The 17,244-nt window shown below is 47.0% G+C and overlaps 1 protein-coding gene across 2 annotated transcripts in view; it reads left to right on the top strand.

The window, feature by feature from the left end:
- MTMR12 (myotubularin related protein 12) overlaps positions 1 to 16,693 on the top strand; it is a 75,283-nt gene extending 58,590 nt beyond the window's left edge. For both annotated transcript variants that reach the window (XM_047767540.1, XM_047767549.1), the window contains 7 exons: positions 817 to 941; positions 3,434 to 3,512; positions 4,911 to 4,981; positions 7,826 to 7,998; positions 9,394 to 9,561; positions 10,692 to 10,853; positions 13,797 to 16,693. In XM_047767540.1, the coding sequence (XP_047623496.1) occupies positions 817 to 941; positions 3,434 to 3,512; positions 4,911 to 4,981; positions 7,826 to 7,998; positions 9,394 to 9,561; positions 10,692 to 10,853; positions 13,797 to 14,366 (1,348 nt within the window). In that variant the 3' untranslated portion in view covers positions 14,367 to 16,693. The remainder of the gene's footprint in view (positions 1 to 816; positions 942 to 3,433; positions 3,513 to 4,910; positions 4,982 to 7,825; positions 7,999 to 9,393; positions 9,562 to 10,691; positions 10,854 to 13,796) is intronic.
- The last annotated feature ends 551 nt before the right edge of the window (positions 16,694 to 17,244 follow it).

Consider the following 17,244-nt stretch of genomic DNA (forward strand, 5'->3'; position numbering starts at 1 on the left):
AATTTGAAAGGAATCAGTACAACATAATCATGAAGACTGTCAACTCAATTGTTTTTATTTTTTAAATTTTTATTTTTTATTTTTTAATCTTTTTATTTATTTTTTTTCTTTTTAGGGCTGCACCCGTAGCATGTGGAAGTTCCCAGACTAGGGGTCGAATCAGAGCTACAGCGGCCGGCCTACACCACATCCACAGCAACCCAGGATCCAAGCCGCATCTGCTACCTACACCACAACTCATGGCAATGCCGGATCCTTAACCCACTGATTAAGGTCAGGGGGCGAACCCTCATCCTCATGGGTACTAGTCAGGCTCGTTGCCTCTGAGCCACAACAGGAACTCCTCAACTGCACTGTCTTGAGAGATGCATGCTGAAGCCTTTAGGGGCATGGCATCTGTAATGTTAACAGTCGTCAAATCCAGGTCAAGGTATATGTCGCTGTGCCGTTCTTTTCTGCAGGTTTGAAAATTTTCAAAATGAAAAGTTAAAAAAAAAAACAAACACCACCACCACCCTAAACTGGATGAATTAAAAATCAGAAAGGGAGTAGACTTTGGAGTTCAATTGCCTTGGTTCTCGGGTCATGGCTCTGTCGGGTTATAAAGTTGACAATCTTGCTTCTTGTCTCTGTGCTCCCACCTCCTCTGACGGGAGGGGCAGTCGTGTGGTAGTTTCCTTGTTGGGAAGGAGCTGGTGGGAGGATACCTACCGAGCCCTTCCCACAGGTCCTGGCACATAGCAAGTGCTCAGGAAAAGCTAACTAGTGCCTACTCTTGCCTGCACTTCTAATCTCTTGTTATTTTTTGGTACCTAGAATTTACAAGATCATCCACAGGCCACCCTATGAAATTGTTAAAACTGAAGACCTGTCAAGCAACTTCCTATCCCTGCAGGAAATCCAGACAGCATACTCTAAGTTTAAACAGCTGTTTCTGATAGGTGAGCAGAATGCTGAACAAAAGCTTTCTGTCAGAGGGGGAAATACCTGTCACATGGATCAGGTGAACGCTGGTGCCTTTGCCCTGGGGTCCTCATGGTATTACGCAGAGGTTCACAAGCCACCAGGGCCGGTGTCACAGAGTGGAGGGGCTGGCTGCCATCTGCACACTTGTTGCCACTTTCTTTCTCCAGGCTCGTGTCCCACTGCTCCTCTCAAGGCACTTAACTCAGAACCAGCCTCCTCTTCTCTTCCCTCCCAGCACTCTGGTTGTCTTTAGGGTCATGGCATCTGTAATGTTAACAGTCGTCAAATCCAGGTCATGGTGTATGTCACTGTGCTGTTCCCTTTAGAAGTTGTGGAATTGGGTGAGTTCCCATTGTGGCTCAGGGGAAACAAATCTGACTAGCATCCTTGAGGACGCAGGTTCAATCCTTGGCCTTGCTCAGTGGGTTAAGGATCTGGCATTGCTGTGAGCTGTGGTGTAGGTCACAGAGGCTACTCAGATCTGGTGTTGCTGTGGTTGTGGCGTAGGCTGGCAGCTGTAGCTCCGATTCAACCCCTAGCCTGGGAACCTCCATATGCCGTGGATGCAGCCCTAAAAATACAAAAAAAAAAAAAAAGTTATAGAATTGTACAATATCTGTATTCACTGGCTATTTTGGAAAGTGAATGATCTATTTCTTTTCCTTAGTGGCTTATTACAGACTCCTCCCTGACTAAGTGGAAATATTTTACTTTTTATTTTTGGATTTGATGTGCATGTGTGTATTTATAGTGTTAAAAAATTCAATTAATCAGAAATGTACAAAGAACAAAATATGCCCCTCCGAGCCACTTTCACTTTCCTGCCCAGGCTGCCCAGTGTGAACAATTTAGAACTTGAGTAAGATTTAATTAAGATCAGTCACCTATTGATTCTCTTTAGTTTTTTTTTGTTTTTGCTTTTTTTTTTAGGGCCACACCCATGGCATATGGAAGTTCCCAGGCTAGGAGCCAAATTGGAGCTGTGACTGCCAGGCTATACCACAGCCACAGCCACACGGGATCCCAGCCGAGTCTGCGACCTACAGCACAGCTCATGGTAATGCTGGATCCTTAACCCACTGAGCAGGTCCAGGGATTGAACCTGAGTCCTCATGAATGCTAGTTAGGTTCTTTACCACTGAGCCACAGTGGGAACTCCCTCTTCACTCTAGAAATGAGTGTTTTATTAGAGGTTTGTCACACTTACAGGTAATTTTTCCTGACTTTGACTTTTGTAGATAAGGATGAATATGACACCAAGGGAAACAAGTGTACACCTCTAACTCGAATACATTGTGCTACATGTTATAAAATAGATTTATAGGAGTTTCCCTTGTGGCTCAGCAGTAACAAACCTGACTAGTGTTCATGAGGATGTGGGTTCCATCCCTGGCCTTGTCAGGGTGTTGTCATGAGCCTGTGGTGTCGGTCACAGATGAGGCTCAGATCCCACATTGCTGTGGCTGTGGTATAAACCCCTAGGCTGGGAACTTGTATATGCCGTGGGTGTGGCCCTAAAAAGACCCCCCAAAATAATAATAATAATTAAAAATAAATAAATAGATTTATAAAAAGCAGGCACCTGGCAGTGAGAGTAAGAAATTCTGCTATCTGATACAAGACTGATTTTCTACTCTGCTTTCACCATCCGGGACTTGTGGGGTTATCTGCTGTCTCACTGATTTGAGTTGCCAACTTTGACATGCATAGACAACTTGAAAATGGGCTGCTGCTTCCTTTTTTTTTTTTTTTTTGTCCTTTTAGGGCCGCACCCTCCGGCATATGGCGGTTCCCAGGCTAGGGGTCTAATCAGAGCTGTTGCCGCCGGCCTATGCCAGAGCTACAGCAGTCCCAGATCTGAGTCTTGTCTCTGACCTACACCACAGCTCACGGCAACGCCGGATCCTTAACCCACTGAGCAAGGCCAGGGTTCGAACCAGCAACCTCATGGTTCCTAGTCGGATTCGTTTCCACTGCGCCACAACGGAAACTCTGGACTTGTTTATTAAGGTGGGTTGGGGAGATTGTTTCCAGTGTGCAAGGTGAATGTCTGGGTGTGTGTTTAGGATTCTAGCAGAAGCTAGCAATCCCCTCAGGCCTCAGAGCAGCAGAACATGTCCTGGGTGTCTTCCTTTTCTAGGAGCACCAGCCTGGCTGTTGGCTCTGTCTGCCTAGAACATATTACTCTCAACTCAACAATGTGCATACAATATACCCTGTGTGCATATTGCAGGGCACTTTTTATTTGAGCAATAAAAGTCTGTTGTTGACTACCACACCCTGCCAGGGGTTTACAGGTCAAAACCTACTTCAGTTGAAGATTTGAAATGCCCTTTACTTAAAAATGGAAGCTCGACCTGGATTTGCAGCTTGGTCTGGGGCCGCACGTCTGCATAACACAGGTTTCACAACAGGTGTGTCAGCAGTTGGTGCCTGACTTCTTTAATCCTTTCTTTCTTTTTTCCAGATAATAGTACCGAATTTTGGGACACAGATATAAAGTGGTTTTCCCTGCTGGAAAGTAGTAGCTGGCTTGACATAATCAGGTATTTCAAGTCATTGTGTTTTGCTCATGAATTTCACAGTTCTCTAATCTGAAGTGGTAAAAAGCAAACTGACAAATAACTTGTATATTTTGCAGTTAAATACTCTTAGATCACATGTTCTGTTCAGGGCTCAGCTGGATTTTACATTCCTCATTGATTATTTCTGTGCACATCTGATCAGCATTTACAGACATGCCACCTGCCCACGAAGAGATCCACTCCCTGGACTGTAGGCTAGGGATCGAGAGGCCACGGAAAAGGGGCGTGGAGACCAGCATTCTGACTGAGCATCCGTCTCACCTTCAGGGGAGGAAGCTGGGCACTGAGAAGGGGAGGGTGCTGAGTTTTAACTGAAGGCCTTTTTAGAAAAATCCTGTGTCTTTTATGTCTCTTAGCTATTAAATTTTTTTTTTTTTACTATGATTAATGCCAGTTGTGTTTCACCTTGGAATTAGGTAGAGATTCCAAGAGAACAGAATTTTATTCCCTTCATATTTTGAATCGCTTCTCTCTGTTGCCCTTAAATGGAGGAGAGGGCAAAGGAAGGCACAAAACAAAAATGACAAGGGGGAGAGGAGGGGAGAGGATGGCTCCAACCCCAGGACACATGTGAGGAAAGGGAAGACCTCTGCCTTCTACTACGCTTGGCGGCGTTGTCTCTCAGCTCTGCCTGGGAGTTTGGGCAAGGGAACCTCAGGCCTCCAAACGCTTGTTAACAGATAGGTTTTGAGGAGCCTGCTGCATGTCCCATGATTTGAATATATAATCAAATTGTGATAAATGCATTGTGATAAATGCTGTAAACAAAGGAACCTTTCTGTGTACATGGTGGCTAGAGAAGGTAAGGGTCTCTAACCAGAGGAAGAGCCATGGGGGAGAGAGCAAGGGTATGAAGCCCGAGTAATTAGTACAGAAGGCAGAGCTGCTGGCAGTGGCAACAGTCTCTAAGGGAATAGTGTGTCTAGAGAGAAACAAAGGGATTTCTGGGCATATTGGGCTTCTCCAGCCACATCAACACATTCAGCCAATGACCTTGAATTAAATATAATGGACGTGCAGCACAGCCTGCAGGTGTGGGCTTGAGGGGTCTTACTGGGACTCACCGACACACTCAGCTGTGAATTTGCAGTAAGAATTTCTAGTTTAGGGATCTCCTAGGAACATTTTTATGTCAGTTTTGGAATTCTAAAGAATTTAAGTTTCTGATAAGCAGATGAGTGTCTTGCAGTATCTGAATAGTGTAAATGATAATTTGTTTCTTTTCTGAAGGAGTTTTAGCACGAAACAGTGCGATAAGAAAATGAAGATCAAGTCAGACACCTCTAAATAAATTTCTTAGTGTGTATGATACCAAGCTCAAGACCTAATCTCCCCTTTTCTTGTCTCTCTCCTATTTAGACGCTGCCTGAAAAAAGCAATAGAGATTATAGAATGTCTAGAAGCACAAAACATGAACATTCTTCTTCTAGGTAATATATTTACAGCACAAAGAGTGGTCTCCTTTTTTCTTTACTTGGGATTTATTTATATATGGGGCTTTATGTAATTGGAATTCTCTTAAAAAAAGGGTGAGCTGGTGTAGAAATCCTTCCCATTCTTTTTACCCTGACCTTAGAATCCTTTGCTTTGGATTTCAGTGTTGGAGTTTAAAAATGAATTCTTTCACTTGGAACTTGGCAGACCTATTCGTAGCCCAAGAAGGAATTGTTTGCTATCTTTTCCAAAGCTCACATTTCCTAATGTTTTGAGGTTTTTTGTTTTATATTAACTCAGTTAAAGTTAAAATCTTTGGATGATCTTTTTGTATGAAGAGACCCATGGATGGTTTAATTGTTACTTTTGCATCTTTGTGTCTGACAATTTTGTATAGTTGCCATAGAGACTTTGTGGTCCACGATTTCCTTTTCTTTTGTGGGCTTAACTTGCCGTGCATGCAGACAGGACATACACATTCGGCATGTGAAAAAGCAGAGCGTAAACCTTATGCGATGAGGATTGTTGCTGGAATTGGTTAGATTTGAGCTAAAGTAGTATGTTTGCTGTTTTGAATATTTAAAGTTTCTTCTACCGCATGCTTAAGTAGACTGTCTCATGCTTTCATACCCTCGAGCTTTTAGCATTTTCCTGACACTTTCCATGACTGCTGGGATTTGACTTCTGTGGGCAGACTGGAAAAGTGTGTGCCTGGGGCTTCTTGTACCCTCTGATGCTGGCTCACTGACTTAAATTTGAATACATTCACAGAGCACCTCCCATGTACAGAGCTGTGTGCTTCTGCCTTCTAGAAATTTACCAGCCTATGAAGAGAGCAAGCCTAAGGTTGTTATTGAAGAAGTCCTACCTAACAGTGTCAGAACAGAGTACTGAGTAACTGTGAAAAGGAGGAATAAAGACTGGGGGCTGAGAGATGGAAATACCCAGGGCCCAACTGCACCAGTGCCAGAGTTGCATAAAATGAAATAGGAGGAGTTCCCTTGTGGCTCAGTGGGTTGAGGATCCAGGTGTTGTCACTGTAGCAGCTTGGGTCACTGCTGTGGCCACATTTAATCCCTGGCCCGGGAACTTCCACATGCCCTGGGTGCAGCCAGGAAAGAAAAGACACTACAATAAAACCCAATTAATGGGAATCTCTGGCGGACAAGGCTGAGCTGTCACTCGATCCCTAGTGGATTGCTGGGTTGTGTCTCCTCTGAAATCTCGTTCTTCCTGAGACCCACAGGTGTACAGTTAACACCCTTCACACAGAAGAAGGAAGATCCTCTGGAAAAAATGAAACTTGTTTCAAAAGGTGATAGCACTAGGAAGACACATAAAAATCTGTTTCTCCTAAAGCCGCGTGTTCCCACAGTTTGACCTTGTTTCCTGGAAGAGAAACAGGAGAACAAGTGTTCACTCTGGGGTCACAATGAAGCTTTAAGAGTGCAAACACTTCCCTGCTTAGAATTCTCTCTGAAGCTTCTCTAACTACTGCCGGCACTATCGTCCTCATGGACATTTTAAAATAGCAACTGGAGAAGTTTCCCGTCGTGGCTCAGTGGTGAACAAATCCGACCAGGAACCATGAGGTTGCGGGTTCGATTCCTGGCCTTGCTCCGTGGGTTAAGGATCCAGTGTTGCCGTGAGCTGTGGTGTAGGTTGCATATGCGGCTCGGATCCTGTGTTCCTATGCTCTGGTGTAGGTTGGTAGCTACAGCTCCAATTAGACCCCTAACCTGGGAACCCCCATATGCCGCAGGAGTGGCCCTAGAAAAGGCAAAAAGACCAAAAAAATAAAATAGCAACTGGAGTTGCACTTCTTTTTGTAAAGTAGAAACCACAGGGGTGTAGACATTGATTTTTCAGGACCTTAAAACTCTAAGACAAATGCATGGGTATAGACCTGTTTTTATTTACTGTAAGTCATGGCTGGTGAACCAGGATGTGAGCAGAATTTTCATCATGTGGGTTTTGTACCATGCACTCCAGGGGTGGACATGTGGCTCATACTTGCTGTGGAGAGCCTCCTCTAGGCTAGGCAGGGGGAAGCAGGCCCTTCTCTGCTCTCAGATAGAAACGGAAAGAGTCTTGGAGGGAGAATCAGAGGCATCCTAGTGCAGTCAGAAATACAACACTTTCTTGGAGTTCCCATCATGGCACAGTGGAAATGAATGCAGGTTTGATCCCTGGCCTCACTCAGTGGGTTAAGGATCTGGCGGTTGCCGTGAGCCATGGTGTAGGTCACAGATGCTGCTTGGATCTGGTGTGGCTGTGGCTGTGGCGTAGGCCAGCAGCTATAGCCCTGATTTGACCCCTAGCCTGGGAATGTGTCGTGAATGCGGCCCTAAGGAAAAAAAAAAGAAATATTACACTTTCTCTGAAGCAAGAGGTAGCAGAGGGAAGGCGCCTGAGAAGCATCTGAGCCTTGGAACAGTGAATTCAGTGATGGGAACTCGGACACACTAGCTGGAAGGGTTTTGAGTTGTCTGTGGAGCCCAGCAAGCCACCACGTTGTGTGTGATTCTGCCCTCATCATGTGGCACATCTGGACCCCGCCTGCTGACAGTGGGTCTGTTGCACTGCGTTTAATTATCAGTAACAAGCCCATCTTAAGTGCCATTGTGCGCTGGGACCTATGCCAACCAGGCTAGAAGCAGTTTGTCTCTCAGTCTGAAAGCATTACCTTTTTTCCCCCACTGGTTCTGCCCTTTTGGGAATTGGAGCTTGACGGGAACAGACATTGGTTTGGGGCCGTGCTGTTACCTGTGCCTCTGCAGCTATTTAACTCTTGGTACCCTTCTTCCTCTCTGCGCTGTCACTGGGCACCGCCTCCCCAGAGGAGAACGCCTCCGACCTCTGCTGCCTCGTCTCCTCTCTGGTGCAAGTGATGATGGACCCTCACTGCAGGACCAGGTTTGGTTTCCAGAGCCTTGTCCAGAAGGAGTGGATCATGGGTGGGCACTGCTTCCTGGATCGCTGCAACCACCTGCGTCAGAGTGACAAGGAGGAGGTGAGTGTTGTCATCACAGAGCCATTCAGCCCTGGGCAAGCAGAACCCAGTCATGTTTAATACCTATCTTCAGATGCAAGGGTCACTGCCTACGCAGGGCATGCCCTAGGGGCTTGCCACAGGGGCTGAGGTCACTTCACTGTCGGATGACTTTGAATGCCTTAAAAACATTGAAACCCTTGCAGGGGAAAGGGATATATATTAACAGGCGTGTTCTGGGGGGAAAAAACAAAACAGGCGTGTTCAGAGTCTTGTAAATCATGTACCCAAGGCTGTATTGTATTTCCTGGTGGAAGTAATCCTGATTTGTAGAACTTAAATAAAAATTAACTCAGCGAGATTCCAACAGCTTCTGACAAGTTAGTCTTTGCAAAAAAATGAATATTCTGGCAACAGCGTGCAGGAGCTTGATGTGGGATCTCAGTTCCCAGACCAGGCATTGAAAGTGCTGAGTCCTAAAGTTTCAGTTATGGCACTGCAGAAATGAATCTGACTAGCATCCATAAGGAGGTGGGTTTAATCCCTGGACTCGCTTAGTTTGTCGGGGATCTGTCGTTGCCATGAGCTATAGTGTAGGTCACAGACTCAGCTCAGATCCTGAGTGGCTATGGCTGTAGACTGGCAGCTGTAGCTCTGAGTTGACCCTTAACCTGGGAACTTCCATATGCCTCGGGTGTGGTGCTTGAAGAAAAAAAAAAGTGCTGAGTCCTAACCACTAGACCACCAGGGAACTCCCTAGAAACATTTTTGCTGCTTATACCTTCTCTCCCATCCTGTCTCTTCTGGGCCCTCATTGTCAGGGAGTAGAGGAAGGTTCTGCTGACAAAAGTTGACGTAACTGAGTAGGGTGGGGTTTTTTTTCTGTTTTTTTTTTTTTTTTTTTGGCGGGGGGTAGAGGGGGTGGCTGTATCTGTGGCATGTGGAGGTTTGGGGCCAGGGATCAAGCCTGGGCCACAGTAGCAGCCCGAACTGCTGGAGTAACAACACCAGATCATTAACCCGCCTCACCACAGGGGAAGTCCAAAAGTGGAATTCTTTTTGGGAGGCAATAGCATTTTACTTCTTGGGGTTCGGAGTTAGTGTTCTCTGTTAGGATCAGTTGCAAGCGCCCATCTGTCAGTGCTGATTGACAGGGGCGTTTTACACATTTCATCTTGGGAATATCTTTCACACCGGTAGGTCTTGCCAAGTCCTGAGGTTAATCCACAGGCGTGTGGTTTCAGTTGAGCATCTTTATCACTGGGAATGGGAATCGCCTAGAATGTGTTTCCCAGAGAATACAGTGCCTGCAAGAAGTGGTTATTCCACAGCTGTGGAGATGCTGTCCCTGAACCAGGGACCACTGGCATTGGCCTTTGGTACCTACTCAGCCACATGTGTCTCATTGCCTCCTAGGTTCCCGTGTTCCTGCTCTTCTTAGATTGTGTCTGGCAGCTGGTGCACCAGCATCCCCCAGCATTTGAGTTCACGGAGACGTACCTGACCGTCTTGTCAGATAGCCTGTACATACCTATTTTTAGTACTTTCTTCTTCAATTCGCCTCATCAAAAAGATACGAACATGGTAAGCGTCCCTCTTAGGAAGCTTTTAGTGTACTGAAGAAGCCATGTCTCACAAGTAGGATGCAATAGGATTGATGATAAAATTGATATTTATATAACACCATCCTGGGTCCTGTTTTTTGTTTTTTGGGTTTTTTTTTTGTTTTTTGTCTTTTTAGGGCCATACCTGTGGCATATGGAGGTTCCCAGTCTAGGGGTCAAATTGGAGCTATAGCTGCCTGCCTACACCACAGCCACAGCAACATGGCATCCCAGCCACATCCATCACCTATACCACAGCTCATGGCAACACCAGATCCTTAACCCACTGAGCGAGGCCAGGGATCAAACCTGCATCCTCATGGATACTAGTCTGGTTCGTTGACTGCTGAGCCATGATGGGAACTCCCTGGGCCCTGTTCTGCTTAATGGGTATTGATATTTAATCCTGAAGCACTCTGTGGGTCTGAATTACTACTATCCCTGAGGAGCTGAGGCACTGAGACAGTAACTTGCCCAAGGTCACGTGGTCGGTATCGGAACTGGGAGCAATTGTCCGAGCTGAGAATTAAGTGGATTAAAAGTCATCTTTGTGAACAGATCAGATGCCTTCTCTTCGACTTGCCTGATGCTTGGAGTGACTGAAGAGAGTGGAGTTAAGTGGTCTGAAACCCCTTTAGGCTCCTTTAAGGCCATGTTTCTGAGGCTTCCCTGCTCTGACCAGCCCTCTGGGGCCTCGGGGTTTGCTGCAGCTCGCCCTCCAGTGGGGGAGGTTTCACACAACCTCTCCAGGGAAACGCGAAACACAGAACCCAGGCCTCCAGTTGCACAGCCATGCGGCTCACCAGCTCTGTGACCTCAGGTAGTTTACTCAGTTTTCCGAGCCTCAGTTTCTCCAAAGGTACCTTGGAAAAGTTGGAGTGACCTCACAAGGGTGTTGTGCCCAGCACAGAGGCTGGCCTCCTTCCCCTACCCCCACTGAAAGCCGAGAGGGAACAGCCTCTGGTGGCCTTTGAAACGAAGGGCCGGGAAGGCTGGGTCTCAAGTAGGGCAGGCAGGCAGGCAGGCGGGCGCGCCTTTTGTGGCCTCTCAGGACTGTTTGCTCTCCTCAGCCCTCCCTGGAAACATTGTGACCTGTGCTTGTTTTGGCAGGGTAGGGAAAGCCAGGATACACAAGGCAAGCCTTTGAATCTCCTCACCGTGTGGGACTGGTCTGTACAGTTTGAACCCAAGGCCCAGACGTTGCTCAAAAACCCTCTTTACGTGGAAAAGCCAAAACTGGACAAAGGCCAGCGGAAAGGAACGCATTTGAAAGTAAGACATGCATGTATCTGACCCCCTTCATGTGTGCAGAGATCCCCATGTTCGCAAGGATAAAAGTTAGATACGGATTCTGGACACAGCCGCAGAGTGGAGATTGTGACATGCAGATTGTCAGGGCCGGAGAATCCTGTGCGCTCAGCAGGTCTGCCTCCACCCTGAGGAGACTCGGCCGTCAGCTGAGTGTCACCAGGGGTGCTGTGGCCTGGGCCGCCATGAGCATGGAGTCACATGTGGTTGGTAGAGTGGAAGGAACGTTGACCACCAGTTCGTAGCCTCTCTTTAGGCTAAAAGGGATTTTTGTGACTAATATGTTCTGTCAAGGGCCACAGAGTCTCTGGCACCACTCCCCCCACTCCACTGTAGTGTGAAAACAGCTGCAGATGCCACATAAGCAGCCGGGCATGGCCGTGTTCCAGCATTTACGAAAGCAGGCAGCAGGTCAGATTGGGCAGCGGGCTGACCTTTGCAGACCTGGACTGTAATTGACAAGTGTTGCATTATTTGAGTTTCCTTTTAGGTATTTACTCCTGATTTTACTAGGTATTAAAACCCCAGCATTCCCGAGATGTTGTGTGATTTGCATGGCCTTTCCTAGTCCTGTCTCCTGACCTGGATGCCTGACCTCCCACCAGACCCCACAAAGGGGAGAGCAGTGGTGGTCGGTCGCAGGCTAGTGCATGTCGCCACTTTTGGCACCACTCTCCTCTGATCCCACCGTCTTGGGGCGGGGAAGGACAGGGGAGGTGGCTCCGTGCTAAAGAGGCCTGGGGACCCAGTGAGCCAAAGGCAGTACTTTCAGAAGATGCCAGCTGGTGGAGAACTGAGAGCTGCCACTTTGCCCTTTCCAGGGTCCTCAGGCCCGAGGTGGGAGTTTCCCCTCTTGATTCAGTGTCCTTCCTGTCTGTTGGACACAACTGCCCTGAGCTCCAGAACAGCTTAGCCAGGGGACAGACATTGTCAGTGTGCTGTGCCCCCTGGTGGCTGCACGCACACTTCCTGCCTGGTCAGGATTGCAGAACTACCCTGGGCCTCAGGGGCAAGGGCGCTCAGAGTCTGGCAGACACAAAAGCTCCAGCTTGTTAGGCTAGATTCCATTTCTCTGCCCACGTGTCCTCTTCCTAAGTGTCCTTTCTCCTCTTAGGGAGGAACAGACGGCTGGCTTCCAGGAGCTGGCTGGTGGGAGAGGCTTGAGCTGAAGGGTAGGGGCGTCTCAGGTTGTACTCAGTAAAGCAGAGCAGGGTTGGGCCAATGAGGACCTTTGAAGCCTTTGGGTGGGGAGCCCAGGAGGCAGGCTTGAGGCCTTGTGGTAAGTGCATGGGCAGCCTCAGAGAACTTCCTAGAGACTGAGTTGCCACAGCCAACCAGTACAACGTGCTGCCCTGGGAATTGCCGCAGGGTCCACCAGGCATGCAATCCCAACCTCAGTCCCAGGCCTGGACCAGCTCTGGATACGTGGTGTTGCTCCCACCTGGCCCATCTGGAGCGCTCCCTTCACTTAGGGTTTGAGGGAGGTGCTTCCAAGACAAATGGGGTTGTGCCAAGAGAACAGGCTCTGGAACGAGATTGTGTGACACCACATCTGGCACTTGGTAGCTGGGGCCTTTGCAGTTTGCTTAACCTCTGTGCCTTGGTTTCCTCACCTGTGACACGGACCATAACAGTGACTTTGAGAAATGGGCAAGTAGAGGCACGTTAAGCACTGAGCACAGAACCTGGGAGGCAGTGGACACCTGCTTCCCCAGTCCCTGCCCTGCCCAGCTCAGCTGGGTCACCGGGGAGAAGAGAGGCCAGCCCGCAACTTCTGGCCTTCAGCTCTCCCGTCCCCAGATAGTCAAAAATGCTGGTCATCTCTCACTCATGGTATTGTGAATGGTTTTGCTTTATGTTTTTATTGTTGTTCTATATTCTATAATAAGGAAGTATTTTTTACAAGGAAGAACTGCTAGTAGGAATATGTTAAGGAGTTATAAGGCTAACCCAGAAATAAAACGTTTATCTATTCTTACTCCAAATGAACACCTCAGGAGCAGAAGAATTGGGGAGAAACAGCTTCTCCTCACATCTTTTCCCTTCCCCTTGAGCACCAGGAATCCCTCGTATCCTTTTTTACCCATCTTCACAGCCCTTCCATGGTGCATCCCAAAGTACAGCACCTGCTCTGGCTGCAGGTAGAATTACCGAGGAGGACAGAAGTGTGAAGGCGCCCACATTTTCTACCTTGTGTGGCTTAGCTAGTACTCAACTTCCTTTTCCTCCCATCATCTGTCTTTTTATCCAAAAGAGTTGTTTTTTTGTTTTTTTTTTTTTGCTTTTTAGGGCCGCACCCTTGGCACATAGAGGTTCCCAGGCTAGGGGTCTAATCTGAGCTACAGCTGCCGGTCTATACCTCAGCCATAGCAACACCAGATCCAAGCCACGTCTGCAACCTACACCACAACTCACGGCAACACTGGATCCTTAACCCACTGAGCAAGGCGAGGGATCGAACCCGCCACCTCATGGTTCCTAGTCGGATTTGTTAACCACTGAGCCACAATGGGCACGCCATCATCAGCCTATCTTAAGCTTGTTCTTTGAAAGTACTTAGTGCCCTGTGGTATCACTATGATAGAGAGAAGGGATTTAAATTCTCCCTCTTGGTGTCACAACTTGCCTTTCTGCACAGCTCCATCTGTACCTGGTTACATCCATTTGTTTGTAAACCTGTTGTGCATCTGACACGTGCATTGTAGAATAGACAGTACCCCCCACTACCACCACCACTGCTCTCTCTGTGCAATAACATGGTAGTGAATTGGATTCACAGGGAAATTCTAATGTTTCGTGGCTCTTGTTAAAGCAAGATTATGCTTGCTTGCTTTTTTTTTTTTTTTTGAAACAACCGAATCTGCTCTCGGGCTAACCAGAGATTTTTATTTGTGTTTTCTCTCAAAGCATCAACGACAACTTTCTTTGCCACTCACCCAATCTAAATCATCTCCAAAAAGAGGATTTTTCAGGGAAGAAACAGATCATTTAATTAAAAACCTTCTGGGCAAGAGAATTAGCAAACTAATCAATTCTTCTGAGGAGCTGCAGGACAACTTCCGGGAGTTCTACGACAGCTGGCACAGTAAGCCCCCCAGCTACCATGGGCTGCTGCTGCCGCACATCGAGGGGCCAGAGGTCAAAGTCTGGGCCCAGCGCTACTTGCGCTGGATTCCAGAAGCCCAGATCCTGGGTGGTGGCAGAGTGGCTACCATGAGCAAACTCTTGGAGATGCTGGAGGAAGTCCAGAGCTTACAGGAGAAGATCGAGGAGAGACACCACAGCCAGGAGGGCCTCCAGGCGGAGGCCACCTCCCTGCTGAGGAACTCGGCCCGCTTGTCCTCCTTGTTCCCTTTTGCCCTGCTGCAACGCCATTCCTCCAAGCCGGTCCTGCCCACCAGCGGGTGGAAAGCTCTGGAAGATGAGGAAGACTTGGCCAAGCGAGAAGACGAGTTTGTGGATCTAGGGGATGTGTGACTGGTCTCTTCGGCCATGGCAAGAGAGGAATGTCTCGGGCTGGGGCAGGAGTCAGGTGCGTCTGCTCCCTGCGTTGGTGTGTCAGGCTGAAGATGACTGCCGGGAGGACGGGCTCAGCTCCGTGCCCTTAGGAGGAAGCCTGGGCCTTCAGGAAAAGAGCTGGTTCTCATTTTCCCTCCGTGGTTCTGAGAGACTATGCAATTAAAACCGTATCGCTAGTATTATTCATTGAAAGGAGTTACTGCTTTACCCATATTACTGTTGTGGCCAGTGTCTGCTGTGAGGTATCGTACAGACCCTGCAGTAGCTGGTTTCCTACTCAGAAAGGGCTTTGGTAAGAGACACTTGGACTCCATACTGTCTTCAGGTCTCTTCTGTGCCAAGTTGCTTGCTCCAGTCAGCAGGAGTAGTGTCTCCTCAGCCCATCTCGGTTCAGAGCAAGTTCAACCTTATGTGGTGTGTGTGTGTGGCGAATTGAGAGATTCAAAGAGAGGTATTAAGATGTCTGGCCTTAGTTTCCAAACCATAGCATTTTTCCTTTCTATGTCCTCTTGTCTCTAGAAAAGTGGGGGAAATTGCACGAGTGTCGCCCATCGTGACCTTCGAGGCTATCCTCAAGACTGTGTCACTGTATGTGGGGGCTGGGGGCTAGTCGATCCGCAGGGCCCTTGCTTGGGGCTGACAGCTCCAGGTCGCCCTGGTGGTTCCGTACACTTGCCGCCAGCCCTCCACGCTCCCTGCCTTGGTGTCTGTCCCAGGATCTTGCTGCTAAACCTGTTGGTCAAACTAGGGGAATCTCTTTGGTTTGCCCAGAGGAGCTTCCAGTCTTCTGAGGTGCTCAGTGTTTGAAAGCAGTGGCTCTGGCTTTTTCCAGTGGCGTGCCGAGGCTATGGAGCGTGTGTGACCGCCGCCCTCTGCAGCAGCCCCTCAGTTTCCCCAGATTCTCTTACCTTCCAGTCTGATGCATAGGTTCACTGCTGCATGTGGCTTTCGGAGGGAAGCCGTCAAGCGTAAGCATCAGAAGTGAGAGTTATCACATTGTACCTCAGCGATTTAAAAAGCCATAGAAGACACTTGACTCTGCCTGGTAACCTTCTTGGATCTGCTGTCTAAATGATATATATTTTTTAAATGCAGGAAAGTACACTTTATAAGGACCGGTTTTTTCATTCTCCACGGAACCCTGTTCAGTTCCCCAGAAGGAAGGGGGGGAAATTATCTCACGTTAGAATGTTTCCTATCGAATGTTTGCCTTTCATATACATTTGCTCTCCAGTATGGATCCCAAATTGAATATTCCTTGTCTAGAGAAATGTTCAGTTGCTCAAAGGCAATAAGAATTTTGAAATGGTTGACAAAGAAGGGTTTCTTGGTTTGCACTGAATCGTCTTTTGTACACACAAGAAATTGCTTTGCTGTCCTCCCCACGCCCTGTTAGTCTGTTAAGACGATGGAGGTTGAGGGGAGGGCAGGATTCATGTATCTGGGGCCAAACACATGCCCAGTCTTGGGTGCCTTAAGAATCTCACTAGTAAGGTCAGTGTTAGGCTTGGAATAGGGATTTTAAAATTATCCTAGTTTATTGGCCACCTTTAAGTATGTTCTATGGGCCTTCTTAAACTAGCAGTAACCTCTACTTCTCTGCCCCACTGCCTCCCAAATATACCATGGAGCTGACTAATTTTGTGACCATGTTATAATGGGAATATTTATACAGAGCTCTTCAGTCTTAAAATTTAGTAATTTTCATTCCAAAAATGCCCAGTGTGATGCTTTATAATCCATAAAGTATGGTTTAAAGGCACAAGGTCATGGCCCCTGTCATAGCAGTTGAATGTGCATTGAAATATTTTTCTATGATTTTTTAAAAATTACAGTAGAAAAATAAGCTGTTGTAACACTTAAGGTCATGACAGTTTATGTATTTATATTGAAATCAGATTTCTATAAACTTGTATTTGTGTACAGGATTCTCAGTGGGTTTATATATTGTGACATTTTTATTCAAGGTTGAGATGTGGATTATGCTTAATAGTAAAAACTGAAATGAGACCATTTACTTTGTGTAAAATGCTGCACTGCGCACGTTCGGAAATGTAAATTAATTTGCTGTATATAATATCTTGAGTTTGTTTATACCTCTAAGTTTTTACACTGAAGATAAATTAGCTTTAAATACATTCAAAACTCTTTTTTTTTAAAGGAAATAAGCTGTTGGGCTAAATCTGTATAATGTGCTTTTTATTTTCTGGATGTACAATGAAAGTTTATACTTGTATTTCACTGCATCATATCTGATTGCAGAAATTAAAGCACAATTTACGATACTGTATTTGGTGTGGTTGATATCACATGGAATAATTACTTTCATTTATTCAGTGTGTGTGTATGTGGTTGGTTGGTTGGTTGGTTGGCGGTGGGAAACCAGTAACCAAATAAAGATTTAAAATTTCAGATGTGACAAAATACTGTGAAGAAAAATAAATAGAGTAGGAGCCCTATAGGGTGAGTAAAAGGAAAGGGCTTTTTGATCCCTGAAATTAAGTATCATTACCTCTTTGCTTTTATAGGGATATAGAAAATGAGAATTCTCTTATTTTGTCGCTGGAAGAGAGGAGTTCAGTTAAACCATTAGAGAGAAAAGCTTCGTTTCTCCTTCCAGAGAGGATGAGCAAGCTGGCACTGGGTGAGCTGGTGGGTACAAGCAGGGTTTTTTCCTACTTGGTTTTGCGTAGTACTTACTAGATTGAGAGCCATTGCTTGTGTTTGCTGAGAAGTTCTCTTTCTTCGGCCTTTCCTACCCACGTCTCCCTTTGGTCCTGCTCCTCTGCTGTCTGGCCAGGCCCACCTCCTCTATCACAGAGTGGGCTCTGAGCCA

Source organism: Phacochoerus africanus, chromosome 1, assembly GCF_016906955.1.
Source record: "Phacochoerus africanus isolate WHEZ1 chromosome 1, ROS_Pafr_v1, whole genome shotgun sequence".
NCBI classification, from domain to species: domain Eukaryota; kingdom Metazoa; phylum Chordata; class Mammalia; order Artiodactyla; family Suidae; genus Phacochoerus; species Phacochoerus africanus.